Source organism: Harpia harpyja, chromosome 22 (genome assembly GCF_026419915.1).
Source record: "Harpia harpyja isolate bHarHar1 chromosome 22, bHarHar1 primary haplotype, whole genome shotgun sequence".
Lineage (NCBI taxonomy): Eukaryota > Metazoa > Chordata > Aves > Accipitriformes > Accipitridae > Harpia > Harpia harpyja.
The window spans coordinates 19,093,195-19,105,858 of record NC_068961.1 but is presented as its reverse complement, the minus strand read 5'-3'; the positions used below and the strand labels follow the sequence as shown (position 1 = coordinate 19,105,858).

At 41.7% G+C, this 12,664-nt stretch overlaps 1 protein-coding gene across 4 annotated transcripts in view; it reads right to left on the bottom strand.

Moving 5' to 3' along the window:
• RASA3 (RAS p21 protein activator 3) overlaps positions 1-12,664 on the bottom strand; it is a 134,321-nt gene that overhangs the window by 50,094 nt on the left and 71,563 nt on the right. For all 4 annotated transcript variants that reach the window (XM_052774129.1, XM_052774131.1, XM_052774130.1 and 1 more), the window contains exon 5: positions 7,535-7,611. In XM_052774129.1, coding sequence (XP_052630089.1) covers positions 7,535-7,611 — 77 coding nt within the window. The remainder of the gene's footprint in view (positions 1-7,534; positions 7,612-12,664) is intronic.

Sequence of the window (12,664 nt, the reverse complement as noted above, 5' to 3'; positions counted from 1 at the left end):
AACAGGAAGTACCCTCACGTTATTTAAACAGTGGCACTTACTGTTGAAACAGACTGATCTAGAAGAGTTACAATCCAGTCTTGAATTACAAACTCAGTTTTATATGTATTCCAGAGAGTCATGTGATGACGATTCAATATCAAAACAGTGAGCACTTTAAAACACGTTCTGCTGGAGGTGGACCACTGCCAAAGAGTCTAATTTGAAGAAGTTGCTCTTGATTAGGAATACAGATAAGAAGATACTTGTGATTTGAGTAAACAAAATTTCATGAACAGAGGAGAAGCACTGAAGAAACACTGAATACAAAACCAAAGAAGGGTAAAACAAGCTTCATTTAGTGGGAAACACGGCAGCAGGAGGAGATAGTATTTATAGATACGGGGAGTGAGCAAATTAAATTTGATTTAGGCTACAGAACAGTCAAGAGAAGTTTTGGTGGGGACAGAGAAGCTAAGGGGAGAACTACTCAGATGACAGGCAATGTAACCTCAATGCTACCAGAGCTGGGAGGAAGGCAAAAAAATTGATGTACTATGCTAAAGCCTTGGACAGAGATACATATCCATTCCTTCTCTTCCCCTCCCTACTCCCCAAAACCCACAGTATTGCAGCACTACATGATAAAAATTCCAGATACTATGTGATTTGATCTCTGAGCAATTGTCCCCCACCAGTTTGTTATGAAACACATACAAGATTAAAAGCATGACCAAGATGCAATCCTGCAGGAAAAGGCGCAGCTTGATGCAGGGTATGCTCTGTACAGAAAGGAGATTGTGACACATTTTAATGGATGCTTGAGTTTATTGAAAATGAAGCCTTGAAACCACTTTATGCCCTCATTAGCATTCCCTACCAGCAACAAACAGAAGTCAAAATTTTTCAAAATACTGCGAGGGGATCTGATTGATGCATACATTAAACTGGCCTGCTTGCAGCCAGCAATACTTCACCCCACAACTGATTCAGCTCATCTTTCAGGCAGGAAAATAAGCTTCATTTGACCCTGAAGCGCATTCAAAGCTGGCTGTATGTCTCTGCAATAGAGTAGAAACTTCTCTAAAGCAACACATAAATGTATGTTCCCTAAACCTGGAAGCAGCAAACCCAAGAGGCAGGGTGGCTCAGGGACCCATTTTGAATGTAGGCAAAGAGCACTGAGAGCTGTAACATCACAGTAAGAACACCCACTGCCAGCTCTGGCCTCAGGCTACTTCCAGACTCAACAGGAGCTGCAGCCTTGCACCTTGCCAACATACCCTAAAGAGCCTGAGACAGAGCGCTGCTGCCTCACACAGTAACAAATTAGCATCATCAGCACACTGCCTCCATGAGGGAACATCTCCTGTTTCCTGCTGACTTTTTTGCAGAACACCACCTCTAATCTGGAAAAGAAAAATACAGTATGGCACACCACGCTCAAGAGAGGAGCAAACCCTGCTCTACTCCACCACCAAGTAACCAGAGTCCACCCAACACCACCACCACCTACTAAAGAAAACTGTAATACTACGAGAGATTAAAGAAATTGCGTCGAACTAATGGGTCCCAGTGTTTTCTGCATTAAAATGGAATTCAGAAAAAAAATACATCACCAAACAGCACAGAGAAGTATTATCTAAAACTCTGCTGGCTACCCTTCCTGCACTCCTGCTTTCCACTCTTATCAGCATCAGATAGAGCCACGACAGCTGACAAAACTTGGTCTTCAGCATCATAGATACAATATAGCCATGAATTTCCAAGTTCTCTCTTTAATCCAACCATTTAGACAGTTTCTTTACCTATTCTTGGGATCTGATGAAGATAGTTATCTACAGGAAAGTAAACTAGCTCCAACAAATGAGAAAAGCAGGAAACAAGCTAGTTAAAGGAAAATTCTCAAAGATGATTAATTTTACACAAAAGCATCTAAATATATTCCGTGATTGAAGGACTAGCTGCACTCTTGTAGTTTTTCAAGGTGTCTGCAAATGTAATCACAGGTGACAACAGCAAACCTTCACCAGACAAAATGGGATTATTCTTTCCTCTTACTCTTAGATTAGGATGCAGACTGCTGATCCAAAAGCAGTGGAAAAAAAAAAAGCAAAGGACAAGCAAAACATAGAGGCTGACCCTCTAAAATTTTCAAAATGGAGCATAATTTACCTCAACCTTAGAAACATCACATTGCGTAAGAGAAATGTGAACAGTTACATAAAGTCAGACTGATTTAGCCCAATGGTTGCCAACCTGCGAGCAATGTGCTGCCCAGGCCACTTTCCAGCAAAGCTCACGGACAAGGAAATTCAAATCTATAATGTGAGCGATCAGGGGGGAAGGTCAGATGCTGCCCACTGCATGCTCTGTGCTCTATTCACATGGCAGAGAAGGCTGGGGAACCATCACCAAGTCCCAGCACTCCCACCCCTAGGCAGAGACCTTCTGCTTTAACCACACTTGACAAATGACACCTTCCTCCTTACCTCCCTCTTCCTCTTCAGAAGGGCTTTTAAAGCTCTTAAATGCCCACAGCTCAGTCACTGTTCTCTTAATGACCCCTGAAGTGTTTATCTTAGGGATGTCATATCTACTTATTGTTTCCTCTCCTGCTTGCTCTTGCAAACAGCCCATTTAACTTTGTTCCACATGGTCAGAACACATCTTGTAGACCTCTCGAGAGTTGCACAGGATTTAAGTTTAATTCATAAATTAATGCAGAGCAGCCACATCTTCCACACCAGAGCTACAAATGCTTCATTTATCAAATAAAATTTCAGTATTGCTAACATATTTGTAGACTCACGAAGCGCTTACGGGAAAACTGTGTTACTACATATGAAAGCAGTGGCTACTAAACCACATACGTTATTATTTAGATACATAGATTTACTGGGGGTGGGGGAAACAGAGAATAAAAGGAGCGGGGGGGGGGGTCTCCAAAGCAGATGTCTCCTAGGTTTAAAAAAAGCTTGGAAACAAGACATAAGACAACACTTGAAGGAGCAGCTGGGGACACTGAATAAATACAGACATTTAAATGTGACTAATTACATACACATGCTGGAATTCTCAAAGGAAGATCAGGGAGCAAGGCTCCCAGCTCACGCTGACTTTCAACAGGAGTTCAGTGGTCTGTTCCTTCAGGCATGCTGGAAGTCAGATGTCATCTTGCTAAATACAGAACACTGCTTCTAAAAGTTGCCTCTGGTAGCTTAACCACAGCGAAGCCTACAGATTTCTACAAAGCTGTCTGCAGGAGCCCTCCTCTTTATTAAATAAACACGAATGCACGTATCTGCTGATCCTAGCCTATGTTGCTCTGTGAGATGAAAGACGGCTGGACCAGCCCAGAGGCCTTAAAGCCTCTGGGGAACCACCTTTCTGTGCTAAACACAATTGTGCTGCACAGAATCTACTCTAACAGTGGTGGGGAAAGGTTTACAGAAGGTCTAGAGCTCCCTTCCAAGTACTTCTGGTTGTGAAGCAGGAAGGAGATCTGTATACGGAAAGTGGTGGCTCACAAAAATGTAGGGAGAAGCACGTGCCATTGTTTTTCAGATGTATTCATGGAATATGGGTACACACATTCCATTCGTGACTTAGTTCAAACACTTCAACCTGGTACACCTGCAGAAAGAGCATCCTTCCCCGGTCCCTGCTACTCATTTTCCCTCCTCTGCATCACAGAAAAATAACAGTGCAGTTTCTAGGATGCACAGGATTAAGGCCTGATTCAGCTTAAGAAACGTGAGGGGAAGAAAAATAAAAATACACCATTGCTCAAGCAGCTGCCAGGAGCCGTGTGTCAGCACAAAGGGGTGGGTATGGACATAAGCAGCAGGAAGCATGGGAAAGTCTTGACTGCTTCTTTCCATGGCCTTAGTACCTTAAATGTTCATAAAATTATGGACAGATTCCTGGCAGGTGACAAACCACTCGACGAACAAGAGATGGCCTTCGCTTTACAGCCAATGGAAGGTGAGGCCAGATGTTGGTAGCCACAAGCAGCAGCTGACTGTGCAGAGGCCCAGGAAGGCTGTGGCTGTAAAGAGCGTGGAAGAAGAGAACATGACATCTTTTGTGAGTGAAGGACAGAGAGGGGAGAAGCCAGAACCTACTGAATGAGACTTACTTTTTCCTAGCACTCAAGATGACTCACTACGTGGCACAACAGTCATTAGTACAAATGCAGTTACACGAAGGCACCAGGCCATAAAGTCCATACATGTTGTCTTTTATCTGACAAACACTTGGGCAAAGGTCTGCGCTCAGCAGGCTGTAGGTCTACTCTCTCTGTATGATGTGAACGTACAACGTATCGAGAGCCTGCATCCTGAGTCCCTGTAACAGGGACGCGAGAGACTTACGGAGACCCAGCTGACGACTGTGTCCAAGCTAGTCACTCGGACCATCAGGTTTCGCAGCAGTTCCACAGAGGGAGACCACAAGCAGCAGTGTTCCCAGAAGGAGCGTGCAAAAGTGAGAGTTGTGGTTCTTCCAGAGGATGACAGCAGGAGCTGCCAGGGGACACAAGAAGTCTGAGTGCGGTGCCCACATCTTTACTGTCAATGTAACTTTTAAATCCGCTAATGCCTCTCCTTATAATCTCTTTTGCAGAGATTCAGTCCAGGAGATTGTGCTGTAGCAGCTGGCAGAGACTAGGGCCTCTGTAGGGCTCTGATGAAGCACAACAGCTTAGTGGTTTAGAGCTAAATGAAAGTACTGAATGCTTCCTAAGGAGAAGCTATTAGGTAACAGTTTTGAAACTAATTTTTTGCTTCCTCTGCAGAGGCTAAGGAACCTCACATGCCTTTTGCATTTTAAAATAAACTACTACTAAATGTTCAAGACCTCAGCACTTCATTTTAATTTGCCCTTCCATTCAGATGAATTTTCCCATCCACCCGTCCAGCTGACTGTTCACTGTGCTACACGGGACTGCAGGCTGGCTCAGCAAGGCCCCAGCTGCTTTCGAGGCTTTCTGGAATGCAGAGGTGGCAGCAGTGTGAACAGACTCAGAGGGCACACTGGTGAAGACCTATGGGTAAGCTGTAAAACCGATCTTTATTTGTTTTCTGGATAGGTAAAAAAGTTTCCTAACTAGGCCTAGTCTTCATTCAGCCTGCGTATGTGTCTTTGAAAACAAGCACTATTCTGGGGCTTAAAAAAGCACGCATCTCTAAGGTATTTTTAAACAGCTGCCCAGTGGAAGCAGCTTTTGTTCTCCTTGCAAACCTGAATTGTTTAACCAGTTATATCTATGAGGCCATTTGCAGGGTAGCGTTTATCTTTGCAGCTAAGAGCTCCATTGAGAAAAATTTAAAAAAAAATTTTTTTTTTTAAACTTAAAGAAAGGAAGTCAAGGAAGTTCACAAGACAAGCGTTAGATTCATCAGAAAGTCTGTTTTTAAGATGAAGTGATTCTAGGTTCTTGCTCATGGTTTTACAGCCTTGTCTTACTTGCTCACTGCAACAAATTTGTGAGCTGTCCACAAGAAAATCCATTATCTTCACAAAACTCGATCAGAAGCTGCACGCCCGTAACACACCATCTCTGCTTTTCACTCATGAACTACCTATAACAAAGGTTCTGCCTCCCCTACCTTTGCTGCTCTTCCCACTGGCAAATTCAAGCTACACACACATTTAGTTGAGCATTGCTTAATTACCGCACTCTTTTCTTACATGCCAAAGCACTAGAACCGAACTATCCATGAACAAACCTGAACAAGATTACAGATCATGTGGAAAAACATTAAGAGCTGCAGTTTGCTGTATACCTTCCTAAAGCAAACTGTGTGGTATGAAGAAAATGCTGGATGACATTCTGAAGTGCTTTTTATTCCCCCAGTGTAATCATTCCCCTTTCCTTTTCTTCATCCTTCCCTTTTTCTTTCTCACTGGTAAGACACATTGCCATGAAAAACTGCACCAACGGAACTACACACTCTAGAAATCTTAATTTTCCAGTTCCCTTATCTAAACTGCTAAGCTCTACTCTCACTTACCACTGAAATAACAAATAGCCATGGAAACTAGCCAGAGCCAGAGTGCCCAGGTCAGCTACAGAAGAGAAGACGACAATGGGAAAAGACGCCTTCAGCAGCCAAAAGCTTCCTTGGGCTCTGATTTTCAAGTTTTGTTTCTAAGAGCCAAGGGCTGGATTTGAATCAAGATAAACTTCTATTTCCGCCTCTCCTGCAAAGCCCTAGGACCTACAGCAATACAAATAACACTTCAACAAAAGATGCCAGCCTAGGACTTGGTAGGTGCAGGTTTGAACCCTGGTTTCTCAGAATGCGTGTGATCGTCATTACTCAGTCATGTTCAAACTGCACAATGGAAAATGACACAATGAGAGTCCTCAGGTAGTCGTTAAAGGACGGCTGGGCCCTCCAGGTGCTGCACAGCTATACTGACATAGCAACTTTGGTTCTGAAAGAGCTACAGCTGTGTTCCAGTGGCACTGTGCCCTGGTTAATAAGTTCGCTGGAGCTCAGAGCCTACACAGCAACTTGCACCAGACTATCCCTGTTATTCACTCTGCCTCATCACAGCAAACTGCGAAGAGAATGATTTCAAATGCACCTACTCGCAGAGCTCCGGTAGGGCCTGGATGGCTAGAGGGTAATATGCACAGGTGTGCAAGATCACACACCCCAGCACATCTCTCACATCAACAGTGTGCCTAGAAGGATGGAGGTCAACCACATGGCTCACCTGCATTTATTAACAGGTCCTAGATGTAGAGACCACCATGACAGCTTATTAACAAAGGCTTAGCAAAGGCAGTAAAACAAAATGATGTCAAATACTGGTCTGAAAACAGGGCTGGTCAGAACTTTCCTAGCAGAGCTTTTTTTTCTATTGACACCATTGCCAAATACCTAGAACTGTATGATGCCAACACTCCGATTTTGACAGCTCTTCTGCCAGACAGAGAACACAAAGCAGATTCCTGACAGAAGCCAACCAGCTCTGCCACTGCTCCTGAAGGAGCCACCTGAAAGGCTTTGGTGTGGTCAGAGAGCAATGGTCTTCCAGACTCCTCCTGAGAGGAAGGCGAAATCTTGACTCCCATCTGAGTCCTGCGGCTTCTAGGTTTCAGTTCATTTGAGTGAGATTGGATGGCTGATTCTGAGACTGCTTTAATAGTTGATGGCAGACTTTTGTTTGTTAAGTCTGCTTTGTAACACTCTGTCATCACACAAGTTGTGCTACAAATTTGCTTAGCTAGTCAGGTCCTTAATGCAAATCAGAAGGACATTAATATCCTTTGATGTCTTTTTAGTGTTTATGCTACGAATAAATTGGATAAGTGCTTTACTAACATTTAAGACTATTAGGAAGAAAATTATGTAGATTGCGTGAAGAGAAGAAGAGAAAATGAAAAAAATCTCGCATCGTATAAATTCATAAGGACTGATTAAGAGCATTCAATGTCCAATCAGTATTTTGATTCTTCCAACTATTTTTAAATGAAGCATTGCACACATCCGTATTTAGTGTGTTTCTCATAACTCCGCAGTTACATTTCAAATCCTACCGTGTTGCAAGCTTATGGCAGACGACACCAGTGTCTGTTATGACTTCACTCAGTCTCAGCTCGAGGTGGACCTTCCCCTGAAACACACCAAAAACACCATATGAAAAATTAGTTTTATGCATAGCCAGCCACACCATTCAAACTTAAAACAAAGCAAGTCAGTTAATGCAAGTAATTCCAGAAGTTTAAAGATTAAGTAATAGCTGTATGGCTAACATATTTCACCTGCCAGGGAACCCAGATTAGTAGCCCTTTCACTAAATTTCAGTGCATAACTCCCAATATTATCTTATCTCTGTATGTTTTACTAATTGAGGGATATGGAGTGTCTGTGGTCTGACACAAAAATGTTGTGTCAGAGCTTTATCGATATTTAGCATTTTGAATATTAAGCAAAGATCTGCAACACAATCAGTGAAAAGACATCACAGCAGTGCGTTATAAATGCATACTTACATGTTTTAAACATTAGAAAAACAAAAATTATGAAATAATATAAACTGTGAGACAAGTATCAGTAAAACTACAATGGGCAACTAAAAAAAAAAAGTTCAACCATGTTGCCAGCATTCATAGCATCTACTATTACAGTCTTCAACTCCTTACCATCACATTAACTTTATTATGACTTGGGCCAAGATGTTATGCTCAAACACACTAAGAAAATAAAAGCAATCATGAATACAAACTGTATTCCTCTTACTAACTCTACTGCATTTCAAAACACGAGTATCCACTCCCACTGGCAAAAACTCAGCATCACTCTTAAAGTGTATATATACTAAATGCAAAATACATTTTGTTATTGACCTATTCTGACACACCAGCAACTGTGTGATCATCTGCAAATCATCATGGCCAAAATTGAGTCATTCACCTTCACAACCACCTCCCCTCCACCCTTTTTACCAAAGGACCCTAAAATCCACCCTGCTAGTTAGTCAGAGCTCTAATGTGGGTGTCATCTTTGACTCAGATCTACCTCAACTCATACACAAGTCTGTTGCCACCTCTTTCATAAGATCTTCCAGATTTAACCCTTCCTCTTTTTGCACATGACTAGAACTCTTGCCAGAGACTTCGGTGTCTCTTCTGACCGGTTACAGCAACCTCCTGCTCTATGAGGATGTCTATCCTGCATAACAGAGGAGAGTGAAGATCAAAACCCTGGTCTCAAGTTGCACCTACGCTGCTAAGATCTACTTCCTCTACAGCAGATTTGTCTGGACGAAAGCTGGTGAGAGCAGTCCGAAGCAGAGCAGGGAGTGCAGTAACAATTAAGTAGCATGGACATGCAGAAGTTCAGTTCAAGCTCGTTCCCCAGTCTTCTTACATTTAGCAGAATAAACAAACACTGAAGTCAGTGCCCAAAGACTTGTCCTGAAGAAGCCTATGAGAGATTCTGTTTCTTACTGCAACAGTCATTCTATCCCCTTCCTTGTATACCCCTTTCTCAGTACCATTCTTTCTGCACTATCTTGAATGCACACTTCACGCTTTCCTGCATTTCACGCTTTCACTCCTCAAACCTCTATCACCTACTTACACCTTCAGTATTCTGACTTAGTGTTTTTTCCTGTCCGAGGGCTGGAACATAGGCCTTTCAAGTACATGTGGCAGATGATACTGGTGCTCGTCCAGAAAACAAGAAAAAGAAAAAAAAAAAAAAAAAAAAAGACCTCTCCAAGCTGTATAAAAGCCCATATTGCAGAGGCATAGCAGCAGCTTGCTGGCATTTTCAACAGGGAAGGACCCAAACACGTGTGGGAGTTTAAAAAGATGGCTCCTGGCAGGCATCTTAAACATCATTTTAAACAAAATAACAAAAACAAACAATGCAAAACCCAAACATGTTGCATTTGGCTGTCAGAGTCCTGATTCTCATGTCCATTTCAGCAAGACACAAATCCTCCTTCACCCTGTCAGTGTACACAAATGTCATTATCTGTCACCTTCTTCTAAACTGAAGCCTGTCCTCATGAATGAGAGAAGGATTTCTCTGCACAAATGCATAAAGCCACTTCTAGACCCATCTCTTTAAGACTCAGTACCACTACAGTGCCCATCGCACCCATGCGTAACAAGGGCTAAGCACACAACCAGCTGAGAACTTCGGTTAAGCAGAATGGTTTTCTGGCTTTAGTTTTACTACATTCTTCCTTATTCTTCACTATTCTCTCTTCTACTGGTCACAAGTCACATTTTATCACAGGAGCTAAACCACAAGTCTCTAGAGAACAAGTATATATTATGGACCTGTAAAAATACTGCTGCCAACTTCACTGATATCCTGTGTATTACCTTTACTAGAGGAATCAACACTAATACAAGTTTTGAAGAAATTAAGAGACAGGAACAGAGATTTAGGAACTCTAGAGAAAATATCCCTTTGTTGAAAGGTGAGATAATGTTTTTATTGAAATATTTCTGCTGATCTTAAACAACGGTGAGACTGACCCCTCTTGGGAAAGAAAGAATGCTTCAGCACTCTTAGGTAAGCCTGAATGCAAACTTACTGATAGTGCCAATATGCTCGATCTCACACAGACTATGATGGAAGCTCCCTATTTTAGAAATTAAGATGCAAAAATCTTCTAAAGTCAGTAGTACTTCACACATTTTCCCAGCTACATTAAGTACAAAAATATAGCGCTGCCTCCTTTGGGCTGAGAGCCATTTTTTCTTGTAGCTCTCATTTTTCTCTTCTGAAGACCTTGAAAATGGTCAGCTGCTCAAAAAGTGACTCAGAGCTTCAGACAGCAAAACAGAGGTCATGGAATCACTGGGACCAGCAGTCCTACGACTATTCCCAGAACACCTCCTTGCTTCCAGTTAAACACTCAAATACATTAAAATAAGACTACAGTAACATACTTGCAGGCTTAATGCACAGAAAATATAACTCCTACATAAACAGAATGCTTTTCCCCAAATCAATTATACCGTTAGGCAAAACATAAGGATTCATCTGCATAAATTTACTCCTGAGCAATGCCATCAGTTGGTTTACAAAATACCGGATAATGTGTTTTTCAAAGGGAAGACGGAAAGCTACGCAATCAGTACCATAAAATCAACGGTTAATCTAACCAGCAAAAGGTCAATTGATCACCTATACTGGATTAAATGTACCACAGAAACAGGGAGTTGCCAATATATTTACTGAGAATTCATAACAAAGAAATTCTTATTTTATTATCAAAAGAACTACCGTGATAATAACAAGAGCCTCCAATTGTACTAGGTGCACTAGTTGTTGACAGCATTTACAAGCAGGAAAGATCAGATAATGCAGCAGGATAAAAAGTACGTTGTCCTCGTTTTACAGCTGACACACCGGCTTGGTCCTGCTCAGACAGAATCCCTGTTGCAGAGCCAGGAACTGAGTCTAGGATCAGTCCCAGGCCTGTGTCTAGCCATAAAGCTTTCTTCCTTCAGCACAGAGAAGAAAATCAGAGAAGCAGCTGGAGGTTTGACAATTTTGAAGTAGAATGCATTAATTACTAAGAACATTTCCATAAAAAAAAAAAATTCAGGATGTTCCTAGAAGCAGTTATGCTCGTTAGCATACCCTTCACATTTGGAAGGGTAGGACTTTTTCAAGGAACAAGCTGAAGGAGTGCCAACTCAACTGCTGAACACTTCCTTTTTCATAAACTCCGGCTGATATGGATGGGTGGGTTCATAGGTCATACGTCCTTCCTAATCATATCTAACATCACATAACGGGGCCAGCCAGCTTCCATTTCTCAGTTCTTGATTAAAGAAGCCATCAGTAGACTGAATTTCTTGTAGGGAAGCAGACAGTATTCAAAAGGAAATCAGTAGCAAACAAAACTTTTAAAGGGCCTCACTGCAGGAAAAAAAAAAAATTATACTATGCTTGTTAAATATCCCCTTTACTAAACAACAACAGAATCGAGTTCCAGTCTTGTTAACATTCTCATAACAGTAACAGGTATGAGGGAGAACTACACACACAGTTATCTGAAAAACAAACTGAAACTGATCATAAACTTGCAAAGGAAAGAAAAGGCAGACTCAAAGTCCTGTTTTTATAGATGCAGGAAAAGCCTGTCTCCAGCCACTTCATTTCTCCTTGGAATGCAGCTGTGAGTTACTGTGGACTGAAATGCCAGAGAACAGTTGTAAAGCAAGTAAAAGTATACAAATGCTACCTACCTGTATCATGTTTCCAGCATTTGCAAATTTGTGGTTTAATTTAAACACAGTATGTTGAAGGAAAAAAGAAAACACATGACCGTAGATTATCCTAAAATTATTCTTACAACAAAGTTCTGCCATTCTGGCATGAAACACTTTTAGCATCTTGAACAAGTGGCGGGCCTCAGAGGCGGTGTTTGCAAAGTTACCAGGACACCACTGGGAGCCATTTCTGAGCGCAGTTACGTACACACATTTTGGCCTGGAATCTGACACACACCACATGATCCAGTGACTGTGGATTCAGATGCAACATCTGATCTAACTCAAAACAGATGCGATCTGGTTTTTCAGGGAAAGATTTATGAAAAAACACCGACAAACACTAGAAATGTCTGTGCTTTGTATCTGAGGCTCTAGTAAATGCACAAAAGACTGACAGTCTGCCTAAGTTCAAAAGACAGAAGCCAAATCTACTTAAATCTCTTAAATCCTATCTCTTAAGAAAGTATCAACCAGATCTCCATCCTTTTTGTTACTGTGAAACAGTTTTTAGAAATCTTACACTTTTTAAAAACAAAGGGAAAGAACAAGTCTTCACTGTTAATTTTAAACAAAACCAGAAAATATACAACCCGCTTGTTTGAATATTAAATACCAAGTCAATTATCTTCATATACAGGGCTCACACAGCACTATAATTCTCTCTTCTACAAAAGAACAATAGCTGATATCACAAAAACTCCTAAAAAAGGTATCTGTCTACTATTAAACCTGCTGAACAAAATGTTTGTGATCCCACCATTCTACTCATTCTACTTCTCACTAGCCTACCCAATTTTCCTAGGGACTTTCTCCTCCAATGTGGGAGTGCACCTGCATGGAAGTTTTCCAAACTTCCCTCAACAAGTTTGCCGACGACACCAAGCTGTGTGGTGCGGTCGACACGCTGGAGGGAAGAGATGC